General features: G+C 41.8%; 1 protein-coding gene across 3 annotated transcripts in view; it reads right to left on the reverse strand.

Moving 5' to 3' along the window:
- LOC104574491 (uncharacterized) overlaps positions 1–21455 on the reverse strand; it is a 105205-nt gene that overhangs the window by 17462 nt on the left and 66288 nt on the right. The window contains exons 1-4 of one of the 3 annotated variants that reach the window (XM_088526385.1): positions 9115–9160; positions 8561–8699; positions 5696–5722; positions 1896–2238 (exon numbers count right to left, since the gene is read on the reverse strand). In XM_088526385.1, the coding sequence (XP_088382511.1) occupies positions 1896–2238; positions 5696–5722; positions 8561–8694 (504 nt within the window). In that variant the 5' untranslated portion in view covers positions 8695–8699; positions 9115–9160. Of the gene's footprint in view, positions 1–1895; positions 2239–5562; positions 5723–8560; positions 8700–8754; positions 8871–9114; positions 9161–21455 lie in introns of those variants that run through there. The other 2 variants (XM_088526386.1, XR_015913490.1) reach the window with 2 other exon arrangements.

The following is a 21455-nucleotide window of genomic DNA, read 5'->3' on the forward strand; positions in this document are numbered from 1 at the left end:
TCAGATGTTTCTATTTTGAATTTTGACACTCAGTAATTAAATTCTGTAGGTTATCCTTCCCTGCTTCAAATCATTCCTTTAACTGAGTTGTTTTTTTCATCGGACCTAAATATAGCAATTACCCCTAACAATAAAAAGAGAGAAGGTATCCGTGCTACTTCAGCTGCACTAACCTCATGTGTGACCTTGTAAGACTCAGTGAACCTCCTTCCCAGTAGCTTTCCCCTTTTGTCATCTTGATCTTGTCTAGCAACTAGAGATTCTGCGTCTAACATACAACACACCCCAATGCAGCCTCCACGTGGCATCCATAAATCCACAAAACAACATCTGAAGCCCCTACATTGGCAGCCAAAGCAACTGTCAGATTTAATGCTAAAATCCTCATTTTTTTCCCCCCCCCCCATAGCCACAGCCTTTACCAGATGTCTTACTATCATTCATGGTGCCATGTCTCAGCTTCAGGCATGCTCCCCTCCAGTGGGGTGCTTCACCCTTGGGTTTACTTGAAGATTAGGAATGAAACTGCAGGCTGCATAAACTCATTCAATTAGTTGAGTGCTTTTTTAGCTCTGCTTGTTTTCTTAGCCAAATATATATGTATATATGGAAGGAAGTCTTCTCATTGATGAGGAAGTAAAATAAAAGTTACTTGTGTTTTCTTGGGCACAGCATTGTGCTTTAAATATTTTCCTTTTGAATTTATGCATGGAATGTATACTAATAACTTCTGCATGAATATTATTATGGATAGCAACAGTCACAGGTTATTTACACACCAAGGCAAATAGGGAGATAGGTTTTCCACTAGTATAATCGTTCTAAGATCTTATTTCATAAACAAGGCCAAAGAAAGTTAGCCTATTTAGCTTGGCACAGTGAAAGCAGAAAGGGCACATAACTGTGCAGCATTAATCTGTCAGGGATACCCAAGAAAAATGAGTTACTTAAGTTAAGGGGCAATGCTGCCTAAGAACCAATGGTGAGAATTGGCCAAAAAGAATTAAACTACTTGGAAAGAGCATGACCACTTTATGAAAAATTTCCCATTATGTGGATATCTGCGGGAGCAGAAGATGTATCCCAGATGCAGTCTCACCTTTCCTCACATTAGGGTATGGCGGTCATTTCAGTTTTAAGAGTAGCAGCAAAACTTTGTGGCCAAGCAAATGGCTCTTAGGGTTGATTTGAGATGCAGGTGCTGCTAATTTTGAGTTGCTGGCCTCATCCATGTGAGCAGAGGGTGTGAGCAAGGTTCTGCAGTGACCCAGCTGGCCAAGGTGCCCACAAGTACAGGTCCTTGGCAGACATGCATGTGGCCCCAAGCTGGCTAGGTCTGCTGTGCAAATCAAGTCAGGCCTCTCTCTCTCTCCTTGCCCACTGACCTACCTTTAAAAAGCAGCACTTAACTGAACTGACAAGTATGACCAGGGTTGTCAACTGCCAAAGTGCAGTACTCACAGTCCCCAGCTCATTAGCTGCAACAGAAACGCTCATGTTCTCTTCCTGGGATAGCCTCTCCACACAATACAAGCGAAGCACGAACGCTCAGCCTAGAGCTGTGTGCGCGTGCTATGTGGGCTTGGTGACACGAGGTGCAAAGTGAGGTGACACAGCCACCTGGGTGTGCTCCCTCCTTCCTCCAAGGCCCTCTCACCACCCATGCTGCGTGTGTTTGCACATTCTAGGTTCATAATATTGCAGTGCATTAAGCCAATGCCTAATGCCATTTATACTTTTTTAACAGGTCACTGCTATATTTGAGGATTTACATTAGTGTGAAGAGATAAGAAGAAAATTATTATTGACAGATGATGACAACTAATACAAATATCAGTCATCTCGGTCATTTAAAGGAAGGATTTAGAGAATGTTGATCTACAAAAATTCCCTACCATGCAGGGTGTCTTCTGAACACCGCACTGGATTTTGAAAGCTGCTGCACTAATGTCTTCAAATCGAATCAGCTTGTTATAGCTTGACAGGCTGGTCTTACTGCTTTTCTGAGGGATTCGGGAATGGGCATCCCCAAGCAACTCCTCGTTACGACTCACTATCTTCATCTCCCAGGTCTTCACGTCCCCGTTCAGGTAGTCTTCCTCAGCAAAATCTTTTAGTCTCTCCGGGTTGATGGAGGGTGGCCGCTGCCCAATATGACCATTTCTTACCGGCCCATCCTTACAACAGTGAAGAGCACAGTGGGCTGGGGCATCTTGTTTCTTTATCTTACTGTCATCCCTAAAAACAAGTGAAGAAAAATTATTAGGAATGCCTGGATGATTAAATGCTTGACATTTAGCATTTGAGAAGGATGCCCAGCTCAGCTGCTCTTTTGCAAGTCTCAGTTATGCAGACTAAAATTCTAATGTCCTTTTACTGATATTGTAGGCAGTGTGAAAACTACTGTAACCAGCCAAGTGGTAGAAAAGCGACATAACCTGGCATGTGGACAAACTGAAAAATTGTCATCACCAAGCAAAAAGAAATGGCACAGCTGTCTGCGCAGCTAGAGCTTCCAAAACGCCAGCCTCAGTCAGTGGCTGTCCCAGTTCTCAGTGGGTTCTGCAGAAAATCTGAAACATCTGGTACTGTTTGCTGTGTGCAATTCTGTATTTTTCAAGAGAGGCATATAGCTGCTAAAGACCATTCCCTAATGTTACTCAGAGCAGTAGCAAGTGTGATTACGATGTAGACAAGAAATCTTTCCATACTTAGAAGGCACACCATCAGCCATCAACTGCCTTGGGGCAGGAAGAAACTGACTGTGATACAGAGTAATTATTATATCCTGCTATGAAGCTGAAGAACAGGAGCTCCTAATCTGTCATGTAACATTTCATACTTGTAGATGACACCAGACTGCAGTGCCGGACAATCCCCCTTCCTCGAGGAACTTCAAATACCACTTTGCTATAAAAAATTGCCAGTATTACTACCAGTTCGCTGAGGATATATTTAGAGAAACCTCATGTTATAAATACAGTACTTTGTTGAAAATAATACAATTGCTTCATAGCTACTTTAGACGTCCCTGTCTGCGGTCCACAGTGAAACAAACAGGATACGCTTCAGGAGTTTGCATGGGATAAAGGCTACAGTGTAGATTTTTGCAGCGCTACTAACAAATAGAGCAAAACTTCTAGGAATTCTTGGAAATCAGTGTGACTTATGGAGGAAAAAAACCATTAAGCAGAAGACTAGTGATTTGAGAAAGAGCTGAAAGCGCCCCAGGTCTGCAGCTGTGGCTACACAGATGTTACAAGCCTCTCTGCACAAAGGGCTCAGTGTTAACTCTACTTGGAATAAACTGTTTTCTAAAAAAAAAAAAAAAATATACATTAAATTATGTCAGATATTTCAACATCCCTACCATGAAACCTAAGCTTTCTTGTCATCTGTCATAGTCACAAAATAATCTGGATTTAAGCTATGGGGGTTTTCATTAGCTGGGCTCATAAAACACTGCTGCCTTTGCTTTCCAGTAGCAATCACCACTGTAATGTACATTATGTTCATTTCCACGTGAAATGTTAAAATGTTGGGAAACGGCTGCTTTTGGGACAGTGGTCTCCCTTCTGAGAGTGGCATTCACTTTCCTGTGGTCTGGTAAGCTACGCCAGTAGCTCTGCTTCCTAGAAGGCTTCAGCTGTCCCATGACGGCTTCAAGTAACAACATGGGCAGCATAAAAGGTTTTATTATTTGAATCAAGTACTGTATTACTAGCCACAAGCTATTAGGTCTATCCTTAAAAGTCTATTTTACAAGAGGCAGAAAAAAATCTTTGGTATCAAGGTCTTGCCTCTCCAAAATTCCCCCCAAAAATTTCTCTTCTAAAAAAAGATACGGAGTATTTACACATTTGTAACTTATGGGGACACTGTGAATTAAAATATCTTGGCAGGGGCGCATCTTAAAGCTGCTATCATCAAAGAGCAGAGACTGTGTCTTCAAATTAACTATTTTATTCTGTTCTATAGTCTTCTGCTTTTCTGCTCCCTTGAGGTTAGAGGGTGGGTGGTAATGAGGGCATTTCATAAGGATGTTAAACTTATAATGTTAAATCTCTCGCACATGAGTTCGCTTAATGCAACAAATGAGAATCAGATCAGACTGGCTCCCCAGGAGCTTGTTACAGCACAGCCCATGGTTTCAGAATTAAATAGGATTAGTGCATAAACGACAGCTATCTTGACCTAAGAGCCTTCTCTCTGAGCCATTAAAGTTCTGGCAAAACCAAAACATTTCCTATATCTCAGTAGTCCATAGCTACTCCAAAAAGAACAGAATCTTATCTCTGAACATGTATCTAACTTGTGTAGCAAGCATTACCAATGAATGACATTTCTTATACTCGCAATGGGTCAAAAGAATATATAGGCAGAACAAAAATTTGTATTTTTGTAGGTCATAATTTTTACCAAATGGTGTCTCAGATACTATTTTTACTAAATGGTGTCTGAGATCAACTCCCAATTTTCCTGTTTCTTCTGCAAACAGCTACAGAAAGCCAATAAAAACCACAGTCAGAAACAACCACAAAAAGTACATTGATAAATCAGGGTCCTGTTAGATGGTACAAGATGCAGGGTAACAACTCATTACACTAGTGCTGTCAAATATTTTTGTATCAGAAAACTCAAAAAGCCAAAATGGGATACTGATTTTTGGCCCTACTCTTGGATTTCCTTGTTCTGGCTTAAGTAAGTAGGGAAGTAAATCAGATTCTCAGTCTTTGTCTAGTCCATAATTTTTTAATGGTTATAGAAATCTTGGGCCAAATTTTCTACTATTAAAATTCCAGGAAAAGACAAAAAAAAAAAAATTCCTGATCTACAGTGTTGCTGCCATGAACAGGGAATATCTGCTAAGGTATCTAGTGGAGACACCACCTTATAATAATTAAAAATAAAAACAAAATGTCAAACAGATGTAAAAATGTGCAACATTTTCAAGCTTGAGACGTGAAGCCCATCTGAAACATCAACATCTCAGCATTTAGTATGGAAAATATGATATATTGGCTTTGGAAAGATCTGCAGCCTCATTCCCAAAGGAATATCATCATGCTATTGCATGTCCTACTTATTTCAGATGTGTCTTTATCCTCCTTCTATGGATATATTTTCTCAGTTCCATTAGTAAATGACATTTTTCACCACTGTACCCATCTGGGTGCATCATGGGCCCACTGAGAGCTCTCACACTCCCAAAGTAAACAGGTTTTAGGTTTGATAGTTCATCATAAGAGGGCAACTAATAACCTAGATACAACTCTCTCTGCTAACACAGTTCATATACCCTGCAGTGATGATCTCAGCATTAATTTCTTTTACAGAAACAGTGACAGTAGGCAACAAAACATGCAGATCCTAAAAGCTGGTGCAACAAAAACACTGAGAACTTCTCATGCACAGTAACGAAACATGGTGCCTGTTCTAGTGATCATGCCCCATGGACAGACATGCAGAATATGCACAAATATAAACCCTCACCAGTATAAAACATTGCTCCTTTTAAATGAATCACTTGTCATTTTTACAAGTTTCAGAGAAAAGTTTTCATGAAAAGTGTGTATATTTCCAGTTGTAAACAAATATCCAGCCGGCAAATTTTGTTACATGGCTATATATCATGCAATTTTACCTTTAAAGTGATTAGTAAAAGCAAACATGAAAATGTAGTTTGTAAACCTACTTTTTCAAGAACAGCTGCTCAGCATAACTGCAAAAAATAAAAGAGAAGACCCATATGGAGACATATCACGGATAATTTAAACAGATAGCTTCACATAGTTTAAAATCTCAAAGCCAAGACAAAGACTGTGCTGAAAAGCACTCTGACAAGGATAAAAAACAACTTGCAACAATTTTTTTTTCTGTTTCTAATCTGCTTTCTTGCATATAGTCATATTTCACATCAAGTTATATAGCACTGAAGAAAATAAGTTTCATAAAACAAAAATATCAATGAATCAATACATTAATAAAATAATAACAAAAACAAATTTGGAGAGACACAGAATTGTTGTCTATAGCAAAACTGTACAAAATTGCAGCTGTCTAATGGTGAGTAGATGAGGACGAGTCACTGCTTCCTCCAGTACAAGTGCTCAGGGGGTATCATATGAAATTAGCAGACTGAAACTTTAAAACAAAGGAAGTTCTTTTGTCCCCATTAGATTGCAAAACTCTGCCAGAGGATACTGTGAAGGCCAAAAGTATAAATAGGTTCCTAAAAAGATTATGCAAATATATGAAGGTACATTAACTTCACTGTTCAAGAAGCAATTTGTCATTCAGGAAGCCCCTCAGCCCTTGATTTCCAGACTCCACAGGAGTCTCTCAGAGTAAACATCTTTCTTAAGTGCCTTAATGCTACATTTTGCTCTAAGCTCCCATTACTGGCCATCACTACAAAGAGTACACAGAAATAGGTGGTCCTTTGGTCCGACCCAGTGCTGCCGTTATGACTTTTCGATTTGCAGATATCCAAAGTCAGCATTTGGCTTATTGGGCAGCCTTTGCCTCTCTTGCAAAGCGAGACAACACCATGCATTTTGAGGCAGAAATGATGTTGGAATTATAGACGTCCATTCCAGTGCTGTTGTGCTCCTTCACAGAATGAGACAAGAGAAATTCAAGAGCCACAACAGGGCATAAATAAGTTTTGGCACAAAACCACGCTGCCCATCTGATACCCTACCCCAGTCCTTTTTGCCACAGCTCCTAACCCCACAGGCCCTATATCAAATGCTTTCCTGTAAATTCCTGTGTAAACCCCAGGAAACTCTCCTACCTTTGCAATATCCCCACTGAGCTCTCCCAGACCTCTTGACTTTCTTGCCTCAAGCACATCCAAATGCTGCCATAGCAGCAACTGTTACAAGTCCCTCAGCACCTTGCACAAGTTGGTCCTTATGAAAGCGGAGTGATAGAAAAATGAAGGCTTGTTGAGATACAGACATCAAGAAGCACCAAAGAAAAGTCATCAGTACTGCCAGAAATTCTCAGGCATCTGTGCAGCATCCAGGTGTCCCCTGCATGACTGTAACATCACAAAAAAAATTGTCCCTTTGATAAAATAGTTAAAACAGATCAAAGATAAAACTATATATGAATGTTAATTTCTCAATTATTATTTTGTATAACCGTAGTACTTAGAAACACCCACCCAAAAGAGTATCACCCCAACACTGGCAATCAAAAGATGGGAATTTAAATGAATTTCTGGCACTTAGCTACCCAAATCCTATTAAAAAAGTGATTGTTCCTAAGCCACGTAGGAATCACCAACATCTTCCTCTAAATTGAAAGACAAAATCAGTAAATATTAGCTCAGCTTTACTGATGAGGAACTGGGGCACAGACAGATTAAAATGACTGGCCTAAGAATCCCATCGGAAGCTCACAGAAGGGCTGGGAAGGGAGCCCGGGCGTCTCACCCATTCCAGTGACTCCCATTTAGCACAGACTGGGTCCAAGGCCGTGCCCGTGTGCGTCTGCGGCCACAATGCAGCGCCACACGTCCATACACGTTATCGAAATGTCACTGCTTACTGCTGGCAGCGACAACCTGCTGGCAGCTGCTAAGTACATAACATGCAAAAAATAATCTGAAAGCAAGATGAACACCAAAGGTCACCTCGGCATAAACATTTCCCGAGGTCCTTTGGACAGGCAGATCCCTCCAACCTCTTTTTACAGAACGTGCACAGCTGGTCATCATAAAATGCTTTGCGCAGTTTGGCAGATAAAACTCTTCAAAAATGAACCCTTTCTCCACTTTAAATTACATCTATGCTGAATTTAGATGTTCTCTTATGATTAACACATTTATTCACCCATAATAAAAGAAAAATAACATAACCTAAACCAGAGATGAGAATGGTCTTGTGGCTGGTTCAGGTTTCTAGGCTCATCATAGACATTGCAAGCAGCTTTGGGCAGGTCAGTTTTTCCTGCATGACTGGGATCTTTTCTTCCCTTCTGGAGCCCTTTCCCTCAGGCTGCCTCTTTTATGAGAGTGTATTAACAGCACTGAGCTCATTGAAACAGTTTATACTCTTGAATATTGCAAACATAGGCAGTTATTTGCAGCAAATGATTTGACCCTCTGTTTATGTGACATGTGGCAACACTAGCTTCTGATCTTGCCAGCAATGTCCAGATAATAAAAACCAGGGAGAAAGAGCTATGGAAAAGGTGAGGAGAGCAGCTGTGCACACAGGGCTGTCACAGCCCCAGCTGGTGCTACGCAGGGGCACCAGAAGGTTCCTAATTTTCCTCTGCACAATCAATGCCCAAACACAGTAATTCAAGGTATAAAATAAAATAAGCTATCTCAAGACAAGATGAAGGCAGCCCTTTGGCCAGTCTAGGCTTATTTCAAACGCAGTACTCAGGACAAGTAAAGAGCTGAATTCCACAGGTTTAAAGTACTCACAGCTCCTCTGCTTCCAGCAGATGACTCCAGGCATAGCCCCAGGACCTCGGGAAATATTGCAAATTTACAAACAACTTCCGTTTTTAGAAAGTGAGGAAAGGAAAAAGAAAGCATTACCTATACAGCACAGCGACAAGATAAACAACGAGGTGAAGCAAAGCTCCAACTAGGACACCATAAGGAGGCAGGAGGGGTCCCGGGGAGGTGAAGTCCGTAGGTCTGGCCCTGGGTGGACCCTGGGGACTGACCATGACTCCTACAGGGGAGGAAGGAGCGCCCTAGCTCTACGTCAGACAGCAATATTCTCCAACCTTTGCCAGAAAGGATCGTAGTCTTCATCCTTGCGGGAGCAGACCCTGGGCGTTCTGTTCTTTAACGCCCTGGAGTAGAGCAACTGTGCTGCAAAATTCATGGCAATCGCGGGGCAAAGCGCGGCCGGCGCGCGGGCAGCCTCCCTGCGCGGTGCCGGCCCGGGATGCGGCGCCACGGGCGCCTCACGGGCTGCAGCTCTCCAACTTGGGCTGGGGGAGGGGAAACAACTTGGAGAGGTGGCTGCTGCTATTTAAAGAGATTATTTCAGAGGCCAACCTGTCCTTGTCGATTGGAGTCAGGGCCTGGATTACGCGCAGTGACGTTCTGTTAGCAGGACACTTGCAGCTTTAGTTACTTACTGCTTAGCTGCGGAGTATGACCCAGACTTGCTGCAAGGCCTGTGATTTAACGGGACACACTTGGGCAGACAGAAGCAGCAAGGAATCATTGCCCTTTTCCTGGCATCTCAGGAGTGTGCAGAGGCCCTTCACAGCAGCACGAAGGGATGCCCGTGCAGAGCAGACCAATTACTTCACTCAGGTCTTCTCTTGACACAAATCCTTGCAGCCGAAGAGATGCTATGCAAAAAATCCAAATAGATAAAAAGAAATTATCACCTAAGGTATAGGGAAAAGGCTGCAGCAAAGTGTAGAAAAAGACACCTAAGATCATTCTTCAGTGCTGTAGGGCAGCGTTAGCAAAGGCAGTGGAGGATTTCCAGGGTGGTTGTACAGGGGGTATGGGAGTAGAGGTCCTCCCAGGTTCCCTTCTTACATAATGTACCTTTCCTGCATAACACGGTACCAAGAGAGTCAAAGCTTCACCCTGCTTGGGAACTGGTCAGGTGCCCCAGCTCAGTGGTCCTGCAGTGCCCTCTGCTCTCTGCTGATAATCTAACCCAAACTGTGACCGAACCCTCTCCATGGCATCCTGCAAGAAATGTAATAGGCCGCTCTACATGGGAAAGTGAGAATAAGCGAGCAAATAGTCTTCCGGGAAAGCCAGGAAAGATTGAGCAGTGTTACTGCACCTGACTTACACTGTGTGGCAGACAAGTTCATGCTCTCCAGACTTCAGTACTGATGAACCTCTGGGCTAGGCGTTTTTTCCTGTATCTCTTATGGAAGCCCCTTGCAGCTGCCCTTCCTGGACTCCCTGCCGGTGGGTGCTCAGGCTGTGGCGCAGCACGTGCTTTGTGGAGGCTCAGCAGCTTGGCCAGCAGTTCAAACCAAATTCACCGAGCTATTTTAGGACCCAAGCACATGAAAACCTCAATGACCGTCCTTCCGAAGTACTCCCACACCATCAGCTTCCTAGAAAAGAAGGACACTTCTGCGGTAGATTTAAGCCCATGTCAAACATCTATTCGAGCCCCGTAGCTGAGCATGGGCCAGAAATGCTGACTGTGTGCTGTCTCAGAGGTGCGGCACCGCCGTAATTGCTGTAGGTTAACTACGACTATTTTCTGAGCTGCTTATTTCCTTAATGAGAGATAAACGGTTAAACACACACTATTATTAGGTGTGTCTTCCTCTCATTCTTCTCTGTCAAACTTCATCGCCCTCACAAGCCTCTTAGCCCTGCCTTTGTCTGCCACGTTGTGTATCTACCTGCACTGCCGCTACCCACGCAGGCATCGGCCGCACGCGCCAGCCTCGCTCCCTCCTTCTGCAGCAAGAGGCTTTTAGCACCTTCTGCTGGCACCAGTTTTGGAGGATCTGTGTGGTTTCTCTGGCTACCACATCCCTATTGTTATTTAAATCCTTGCAGTAACTCAGCAGTCTTCATTTAGGAAGTTAATCTGATCTCTTTCTAAAACCTCTCTTGAGGAAATTCTATTTCCTTTATTTTACTAATGCAATTATGAGCAGGAGTTGGCGTGTATGCTGCTGTCCAGGAACCGGAATTCTCCAGAAGGCAATAACCCCTGAAAAGTACATTTTTAGGGACACAGTCTTGGATCAAAATATTTATGCTGGCTCTGAATTGTGCCTTTGAATTAAGGTCATGGAAAACTAATTCTTACTTCCAAAATCAGATTTACTTTTTAAACTTGTCATTTTTTTTCCTTCTTACTTATAAGAAACAAAACTTACATAAAAATGAACTGTTTCACTCACCCTTACAATAAAGTTCATTTTTATTACTTTTAAATTATACTTCTCTTTGTGATGGCAGCTCCTAAGCATTCCAAAGAGAAACACAAATGACTGGAGCTTTTTGATGTGCTTTCTTAGACTTAAATGATTCCAATACTGGATGACCCTAACCGGGAACAAGTGGGAATTGTACAAATACTGTGTTGTGGGTGAGAGTAACAGTACCAACATTGCATGCAACACTGATATTTTTCAATATCACTTAACACTATGCAATAAAAAAGTGAAGCTTTTTCTTTTTCAAAATTTCCTGTAGGAACTTTTTTTTTTCCTCATGAAGGGAAAGCATCCATGTTTTTACCTATTACTACTTTTCAGGTCTTTTTTAACTGGATTTTGTCTTATTAACTTTTAAGACATCAGCAAATAACAAAAAACAAATACTAATTAAAGGATTCTAAACAGAAAGTGAGCAAAAGGCAAACCCCAGCTATTAACATTTTATTCTAACATGAATAAATAAGTCTTGAGTGTCACTTATTCTGAATTTTAAAGAGTCTAACTAATAAATTAGTAGCAAGTAATAAGTAACAAGTCCTCTGCAAGCTGGAGGGTTCGAAGTTAGCTTTCTATAGAAATGGGTCCAGGTGTCTAGTGTTCATTTGAGTTTTTTATTTCCTTAACAGAGAGCATGAAATCTGTGTCTAATCTGCTTGGAAGGGCAGAAGAGAAGAGGTCACGGAGAGTTAAATAATTTCATGCTTCTTTAGCAACACAAAATAACTTCACGCTCCTGTACCAACGCTATTTCAAATATCTGCAGAAGAGCACTGTTTCTTCAAAGCTTGTAAGAATGTGATTAACTTTAAGGGCATGTTTGGCAAGGGGTGAACTTAAGCGTGCATTCAATGCTTATTGATTCAAGGTTTAGTGTACTTGAGCTGAATTAATCCCTAGTTTAGCAACTATTACAACAACATGATGATGGAGTTCACAGCTCCTTCTTGACTTCATTGCCCCCTCTCCACCCTTATTTTTCCACGCAAGCATAGTGCTGGAATTGCTAGAGGAGCTTCACAGATTGCAAACTGGATGCAAGCAGTCAAGGTACCAACAGTAGGGTCTCGTACAACCTCCTTCCCACTGCCACCAAGAGCATCTGGAGGCAGGTGTGGCAAGGGCACCGCTACCTATGGTTCCACTTACTTCATCTACATCAAAAAGCACGCTGGTCGTGCTAGACCAGTTATGGATTTGAACTGCTTAGCTAGAAAAGCATTACATCCCATTAGCGATGTCCCTGATCCAGGCTTCCGCCAGTTCCTTTTTCAAGCTGAGTGCTCCTAAATCAATTGCCCGCAAGGGTTTGTTGTTGGCTGCATTTGTAATTTGCAGGGTGCCCTTGTTTTTATCTGATCCTGCATCTAACTGGCAAAAATCCTCTATAGTGTAACACCTTTTCTGATCTAATCCTGGCAATCTTTTACATTTAATCTCACTTCTGACTCTCTGATATGAAAAGCCAATAGGCTCTTAAGTGAATAGTGTGAAATACATTATCTGCAATATATATACTTTTCTTGAATATGCTCAGGGACCAGAAACAAGCACATTCTTAAAAGTACAAAGAAATCACTGCCAACAGGCCGATACAGATGGGAAAATGACAAGGTACCTAGGTATCTGGAGTCAAATGCCCATTAATTGCTTAAAGATTTAAAAGTACCATAAGAATAATCAAAGAGTTAACACTATAAACAACAGTCTATAACTGCTTATAACTATAACGTTATAAAACAACTGTCTTAGATTGGCTTTGACTATTCTCTGCCTTTTGTACTGACAGTAGAAGACCTGAACTACAGATTATTTGGAGACCAGTCATCCAACCTCCAAATAAGCTTGGCATCTGTACTTTGGCATAGTACAGATTCTAACCAAATGTCAAATTTGAAAAGCACTTGCAATTCCTTACTGTCATTCCTTTAAGAACAGGATGATCAACAACAAACCAAAGCAGCAATGTGAACTTCAGTGTTCTGCTGCAAAATTTGTCTCAGGAAACCTTCTATTGCTGCTGTATGTTTTGTTATCTACAGATGTAGTACTTTGCTAATCTCACAGAATTTTTCACCTTTGGCTTAATTTTCAACCTCAAATATTGCAAGTGTTTTTATAGAACTCATTATCTAAGTAGCAGTACAACTGAGGGGAAACAGCAACAATATTAAACTACTACAATTGGAATAGGGCTACATCCCCAAGGTATCACCTCAGCAAAAGCTCATTGCTCCTTAGCTCCACTCAAGCTGCTGGCCTGGGGGGGACCTAGAGGGAAGGGAGCTGTCGGCTCCGCGGCCTGTAGCATTCCCAAAGTCTCATTCACATCTGAGCATCATTCCATACCCTGCCGACTCACACTTCCCTTTGTGCAAGGGGGCAATCGCTTGCACCTGGCTGCCACGAGCACACCTAATCGAGGTGGTAGAACCAGCCTCTGCCAGGGGTGTGATAAAAAAATGAAGAGGCAGCTCTGGCCAACTGTTTTATCCATATCATCACGCGATACAATTGTGTGATTTGGAGCTGAGTTCAAAGAAAAACAAACAAAAACACTTTAATCTAGAAGACGTAGCAGTGAAATTCCTTGATCTTCCGCACTAGCACATGAACACTGGCCAGAACTCAATGCAGGTGGAGAATCAAAGCCTCAGCATAGATGTTTTAATCTCGGCAAGATGTACGTGTGTGTCTGCCTTCCTCCCTCACCCGCTATCGCAAAAGCCACTATAAGATTCACAATATGGAAAAATAACAGTTTACTTCTTTCCCTAGAAAACTTTCTAAACAACTTTGTGGATTATTTCAGCCAAATTGAAAAACATAATAGGAACATTTTGCTTTGAAAATGGAAAATAGTGCTTCATTCTCTTGAAACCAGAAAGAACTCAGTTTGGAAAGCACAAGCAGAAAGCTATTATCATTAAAAATAAAGACTTCATTGAATTACAGAGTTGAGACATGGTTTTAAAGGGTTAGCCAAGTTTTTCCCACATGCTAAATAAAATTAATAACATTTCCAACCTCAGTGACAAACAGCATGGGCAGGAAAAGATATTCTATCCAAAGCAGGGAATTCTTTGCAGCATTTGATCAGCTACAGAAGGAGAAGAGGGTGGAGAGAGCCTACAGTTAATCCAAAAACACATAAAAGCCATACAGAGCAACAACACAGAAAACCAAAATGCTAGTTTAGGGTTATGCAAGGCGTTGATGCAATAGGAATGTAATGGCAAACCACTATAAAAATCAAAGTGGACAAATAAACATAGACAATTCAAAACGAACAGCCAATTAAAAAAAAAAAAAAAGCTTCAAAATTTCTTCCTAATTTAACATATTAATTTCACTTTCATCTTGGTTTCTGCATAAATCAGTTATTTTAAGACTAGAGGTTCATTCCATAGTGTCTATATTTGTCAGAAAGCAACCTCTCTGTGACAGCAAAATTTCATGTTTTTGTGTGTTATCCTTAGAGAACTAACCAAGGAAAGACTGATAGGGTAGACTCAATCAGTGAAAATGGATTCAGCTTCCTCAAGCTATATTTTAGAGTGGCTCAGAGAAAGGACAGGCATCCATTCAAAGAAAATATGAGAGTTTAGAATGCAGCTTGGCCAGCTTTGTCTAAAATTACCATGGCTGCATCTGCTTGTCAAGTCAAGGCTTTGAAAAAAAGAATGGGATATTTCTCAAGACAAAAGCAAAACTTTTCACCAGAGATCCAGAGATTAACTCTCATCCAAATCCTGTTCAAAGCAACTGCTGCTCTGACAGGGCTTCTGCGGCCCCTGAAACATGGAGCAGTCGGAAGGCTCCACACTGCATAGCCCGTATTCTTACTCACCAAAGCATCGCTGTTGATCTGTTGTGCTTCAAATAATACAAATAATGCATGAAAATCAAGAGCAAAAGGAAAGCCTGTTTATGTAAGGAACAACGCTATAAGATCCAGCCAAGTACTGAAGAGTTTGGTTTGTTTTTTTGTTTGTATTTTTGTTTTGTTTGTTTTTTCTCCTTTTGCAAGGAAGATAAACAAGGATTCCTTTGTAAAAAGCAATGAATAAGGAACACCTATTTAATTTCAAAACTCCAGTGAGTGTCTTCAGATTGAAAATGTCTGGAAACATATAAAAGTGTATCCATCTTTTCTTAGGAACGATTCACAGTGCATACCCGGGGCAGTGTGTGTTTCCGTCTTCAAGATGTTTTAAGTGCTGCTGTCCTCCAGCAGCACTGGTACCTTCAGGAACAGCCCTGTGCTTGCACCGGTGATACGGATGCTGAAATAAAAACTCTTTCTACTGTCAATATTGCCATCCCTCATCTAGAGGCACAAGTAAACCCTGTCTCCAGCCTCCAAGTCCTAGAAATATCTTATGTGCATGACAAATACCCTTGATAGAAACAGAGAAGTTGATACTCTTTGCCAAGTGTGTCTGTTAATGCAGCCTTCAGATGTGAAAACGGCCATGTGGCAGTAAATATCTGTCACTTTTTTCTCTTAGAGAATGGGTTGTTTTAGAAATAAAAGAGAAGAAAGTACAAAAAGAGCTAAGTGCTCTGGCAGGCTGGAAAATAAAAAACTGTCAGTTAGAAGCAGACAAATAAAAAAGGCCACATTAGAGGAAAACTGTACTGCTTGAAAGCCCATTCTGTGAAACTGTGGAAAGACATATGAGCCGGAGCACAGCAGAGTATTGTCAATGAAAGTGTCCCGTGCCACTGTTTCCTAGGGCATCCGAGCAGAACAGCAGCACCAGAGCATTTCCAAGTGCTGCACTAATCACTCTGCCCACTAACAAAAACCACCAAGTTTGTATTTAAAATACAAGCAGAAATGAGCTAATACACAAACAAGTTTTTATAGAATTACTCCAAAGACTCTAATCTGCCACAGCCTGTAGACAACCGTTACAGTGTGTTGTGAAAGGATCAAAAGGCCTTCAACAGCTTTGGACACACCACAGCTCAGACATCTAACATGAGTGAGGAGCAGGTTGCTTCTGCTGTTCGTATGCAAACCCCTTGGCTGGGTCTCACACATGCACCGTGCTGAATCGGAGGTGGGATAAACTCCTGTGTAAACTCCGAGTAATCCCCAGGCCGAGCACACAGCAGTTCCAAGTCTGCTCCTTTGGCCTCGCTCTCACTGATCTAAATCCTCTTCCCGGTCCTCCCGCTGTGTCCAATTAAAGGACGACGGTGCAGCTTGCGGCTCACGCTGTGCTCGAGGCCAGCCCCACGGCGGGAGCTCGTGCGGCGCTGCCGTGGGGAGCGGAGCCGCGGCCTGCGCCACGCGGGGCAGCGACCGCGGCCTGCGCCACACGGGGCAGCGACCGCGGCCTGCCCGGGGAGCAGCGCGGGGCTAGGGCCGCCCTGGCTGCACCACACAGGGAGAACACTTTCTGCATCCTAGACTAGTGTGATTGCCTTCACTGAACTCAAACCACGGGGGCACATCCTATCCGCTTCCCATCGTTCACTTTCCTAATGATACAGTTTAAAGCAGAGAAGATTACCTTGGAATTATTTATAGCTTCCTGACGATTCACATGACTTCTCTATCCTCTCTTCTGATGCTTCTTATTCCTTGAACGCATGCAATTAGCCCTCTGCTCCTCTTCCACGTATTTTATCCTGTAATCTTCTATTTCTCTTTTTCTCAGGGTTAAGATGTTCACTGCTGTCAAACAAAAAATGGTTTGGTTATTGTGCAGATAGTGAAAAGCAATAGTAACATAGAGCATTTAGAGAAATAAAAATACAAACTGACATGGATGAATATCTGATTTAAAAAATATTCTTACTTCTCTTAGAGCAAGTTCCAGCAGTGGATCTGAGTTAAGGAACAGCTGATTTAACTGGGACAGATCATTTAAGGCAAAAGGATACATTTTACTACAAGCTGTTGGAGTATAATGGCAAATATTTCAGCTATACCCACAGCCAACTGATCTCTTAAAGCAATACAGAATGTCCTAAAATCTTGGCAATACAAACATTACCAGCACTATCCTGATTTCCAGCAAGGAGTCAATTTGAGATTCTGACTTGGATCCTTGTTGCATCCTCAGCCCTAAGCATCCATATGGGAGCAGCAAACTAGTAACAGGTGTAACCACTATCAGCCTCCCCCAGAAACATATGGAACGAATCACACTTCAAGGCTCTCATTAGAAAAAAATTCAAAATAAGGGGTGGAGGACAAGAATCCAGATACTACATCTGGTTCCTCCCAATCCAAGCTGAGGCCCAGACTCTAGAGTTTGTGTTGCGTGCTAACCTTGTCCATCTATGAATTTGTTCAAAGTTTCATGCAGTTTTGGCATGTCTTAGACCAGCTTTTAATAGAAATTCTATCATGGGCACTTCTCTTCCTATTTGCAATTACACAATACACCTGTGGCAACCACCACAATTTCTCCCATTAAATAGCAGCCCTATGAAAATATTTAAGCTCACTTTTAATTCCAGCAGCAAAACTCTATTAAAGAGGCAAGAGACCAGTGGCATGCAGTAATAGCTAGCTGTCCTGCTTGGGAATTCTGCCAGACTGGATGCTTCATATGACTAACTAAGCAGGCAGCAGGATAAAACAAGTTATCTACCTTCTTATTCAATTACTGCCTAGAAGCGTGTGTTGGAAGCGTGAAGAAAATCTGCAGCTAAAGGGATATATAATAGCACGGGTAACATCCTGCTATTATTGTATATTATTGTAACTCCTCCAACACACTTATTTTAAAAGAATTCCTAAGATTTTTACTCCACTTACTGGAAAATAACATGTACTGTACATTTTCAGAAAAACAACAGTGATTAGTTTGACTTCTATTTCTCTTTTGCATCTGTCTGCAGCCTTCCGAATTAAGGGAAAGGGAGGAAGGCCAACACAGATTTGTTCCCAGCTGTTTCTCTATTTCATTAAACATTGCTACCTCACAAGTCCTTTGCATAGTAAACATTACCTACACTCAAGTTTTCCTTCCTCGGAAATGGGCACACACATACTGCATACAGTATTTCCCAGGGGGTTCTGAGCTCTGGCCAGGCTGCATAAATGTATGAATTGTGAATGTATGAATTCTGAAATGTATGGATTTCATCTGTCAGATGAAAGATCTAACAACTGGTTAAAAATCCAAAACAATTAGGAAGGTATACTAATCTTCCATGTGACCCACTTTTCCTTCCATTTTCTGATTCAGTTTCCTTGCGGATGATCACTCAGGAAACTGAGGCAGTGACTGCAGAGCAGCCTGAAGCCATCAGATGCTTACCTAATGCTGGCAAACAGAATCCAGCTGAGCATGTTGGCACGGGGATGACAAAACAGCATCAATTCCAATAGCTGACTCACCGTTGGCTTTAGACACAGTATAAAATTTATTGTTTGGAAAAGGCTGGATCAGAGTTGCCTGCTCCATGATGCACATTGGTCAGAACTCCTGGGAGGGCACACCTGAAGATGAAGTCCATCTTCACAACACCTCCTACCAACCATCAACCACATGATTTTTATTAGCAGTATCAAAGATAGTGTCCTTATGACAATAGCAGGAGAACGTCTCACTTTGTGACAACACTTGCAGATCAAGATACAAAGCACTAGTTCAAGCTGACATACCACAGGCTGGAGCGGGGAGCGCACTGGAGTAGAAATGGAAGACATCCCAACTTCGAAAGCTATAGCCCGCAAAACCTGCAACACTGATAGAGGGTGATCAAGGCCCCACACAGCAGAAAGAGTGGAGACGGGGCAGTGAATTGCAGTGATGAGAGTGACAACTAAAGAATGCATTAAATGACGATGTCTACTTCACTCTGCTGAGGTCACCACCACGGGAGGCATTGCACTTATTCACTAAACACATGTAGTTGTTGCAAAGCAAGGTTTCGCTCCCCTTAAAAGCAGTCCACAAATTTAATCCCTGCTTCTGGGATATGGCCTCTCTAAGCAACAAATTATTCTGTTTCAGTATCTATTCAACTACCCTCTCAACCCAGCTGCTAGAAAACAAGTAATTTAAAAAGTTAATCACCTCTCCTGAGCATAGCACAAATTAAACCTCATTTTAGGTAAGCAATTCCACAGTCTCCAACTAGTGAGAACTTCTGGCCATGGGCAGCCAGCAGCTATTAGACTTGTGCCTGAGGAATCTCCACAATCCCTAGTGAACACAAACCTCCTCAGAGGCAGATTGGTGGAATACAGACCTTGCAGGATAAAGCTTATTCTCTTCCATTTCCTTCCCTTCAGTGCAAGGTGCTTCCCTTACCCTACAAGTTTGGGTTTTCTGCCATATTTCTGTTTCCAGAAATAAACTCCATTTAATTTTCCCTCTGCCTCGCTCCAAGTCCCAAGGGACCGCAGCGCAACGTCAGGCAATCCTTGCCAAGTATATGCTCAGCTATATCCTCTACCTACTCGTGTTGCAGTTCAGACCTGAGATCAAAATGCTCTTCCTTCCCATGGCACACGTGTCCTCTGCCAACAAGTGCCCTTCATTATCTTCCCCTTCCCTATGTACTCACCACTATCACTGCACATATTTACTGCTTTTGCCAAGTGTTAGACCCGTTCAAAAAAGAATCACAAAAAGACTGTACTCACCACTCCCAAAATAGACTTAATCCTTGTGTTTGCTCTCCCTTCCACCAGACTGCCTGCTGGCAAAAATTCACATCCCTGTTCACTGGTATGCTTTCTTTGGCTGCTGGAGTCCTGGGAACATCTCAACAGCTGGATTTTGTGCAAACCTATGTTCATATGATCTCATTATGTTCTCATATATGGTCATTTCCAAGATGAATGTGCTGAAGAATGCTTTCTCTGATGGCCATCAGTTGCTGGCTAAATTTTCCAGAAGACAACAAAGAGGTTTGCACGTGTCATTCTCTTTTTGCTGTTCCCACACCTTCTGTCATGCATGGAAACGACTACTTTGCATTTTAACAATTGTTGTCACATATGCTGTATTTTTGATATTTCATGTTGCCAGTTCAAAGCTCTGATTTCAGCTTCATTCTGAGTATTTATGAGTAATGAAAGTCATCTTAGGCACTTGCCCAAGGCTGACAAAAGTCCTTGGGGCAGGTAGTTCCACTGAAAACCACATTCTTACTTGGCTCAAGTACTCCTTCTGGCTGCATTTCCCTACAAAAGAAAACTTCTCTCTCACTACAGAAACAACCCCTGGAACATGATACTAAAAAAGCCTCTCATTACTTTGATTTGTCTAATCCTCCATGCCTGTCTGACCAGCACCTCGCTATGTTAAAACAGAGTTCTTTGGAAAACTAAGAAGCGATTGCCTCGGAAGAACTGACCTGTCCCAGGAGCTTGAGAACATTTCAGGAGGAACCTCAAGGAAGTGGGTTGTAAAAGGGGTGACTGACTTCAACAGAGGTGGTCTGGAACAGAAAAAGAATTATTTTTATACTGTGTTGAGAAGAAAACGGAGTCAGTGAATGTTCATTGCTTTTTAATACTGTGGTGTAGAGTATTACAGAAAACATAAAGAAAAGCATGCAGGAACTCTGAAGAGGCTCCATTTGCAATACAGGGAATGTGACAGGATTCTCTGAAAGTACAAGACTCTTGGCCCAGCAGGTAGGCATCCCAAATGTAAAGAAATCACCAGCATAGCATTTGCATCCCTTCTATTTGCTTTACTTTTATCCCCCTAGGTGCTTTGGAACAGAGGCTGCCACAGACCTTGTGCAGATCATCTCTGATTTTGAAAAATCTCAGTCCACCACACCACGGACACACACTCAGACAAAGTAAAACAGAGAGTGGACTCACTGTTATTTATTCCACTTCCTCTCTAAAGACCAATCCATAAGAAAATTGAAACTAATGCATTTTTTTTCAGCAGCAGTAATTAAATTGATTCTCAAAACAAAAATTTGTAAAAATTGCAGTAGTCCTACCTGATGATTTAAGGCAGAATACACAGAAATACATTACAGCTCTAACTGTCATAGTGTCAAATTTATTTTATTCATAAAAAATGCTATCTTGCTACAGTGCACCAGGCCTGAGGTGAAAATACACAAAGAGGCTGTTCTATGCACTGTTTTGTCCAATGTCTCAAAGAACTTACCAGCTGAAGTCTAATCACAGAATCTTTATTACTGATACTTTGCCTTGTAATTTGGCAAGTCAGAAGTCATGGGAGAGGATTGCACTTTGAACTCTGCAGGGCCCTGTGTTTCTTTGGATGCTGTCAGTTCTTACTGACACTTTCTGAATAACTCCTTCAAGTCAGGATCACCACCCACACATATAACATTAATATTTTCCTTTAATTCAAAGTTTAACCTTGAAATTGAGCCATTCAGACCTGAATGGGAGCAAGTACAAGGTATTTTACACTTTACCAGCTACCCCACTATTTCCTCTGAAACTCTGAACTCTCCTTTTATGCCACCATAGTACTGTTTTTTTTCTCTGGGTTTTCACTACATAGTGAAAACAAGTATAAATGCACAGAGAAATACAAAAAGGTTGAGAGGACATTTTGTAGAATTAC

Source organism: Tinamus guttatus, unplaced genomic scaffold (genome assembly GCF_059628265.1).
Source record: "Tinamus guttatus ecotype Peru unplaced genomic scaffold, ASM5962826v1 Tinamus_guttatus_pri_ptg000246l, whole genome shotgun sequence".
Classification (NCBI taxonomy): domain Eukaryota; kingdom Metazoa; phylum Chordata; class Aves; order Tinamiformes; family Tinamidae; genus Tinamus; species Tinamus guttatus.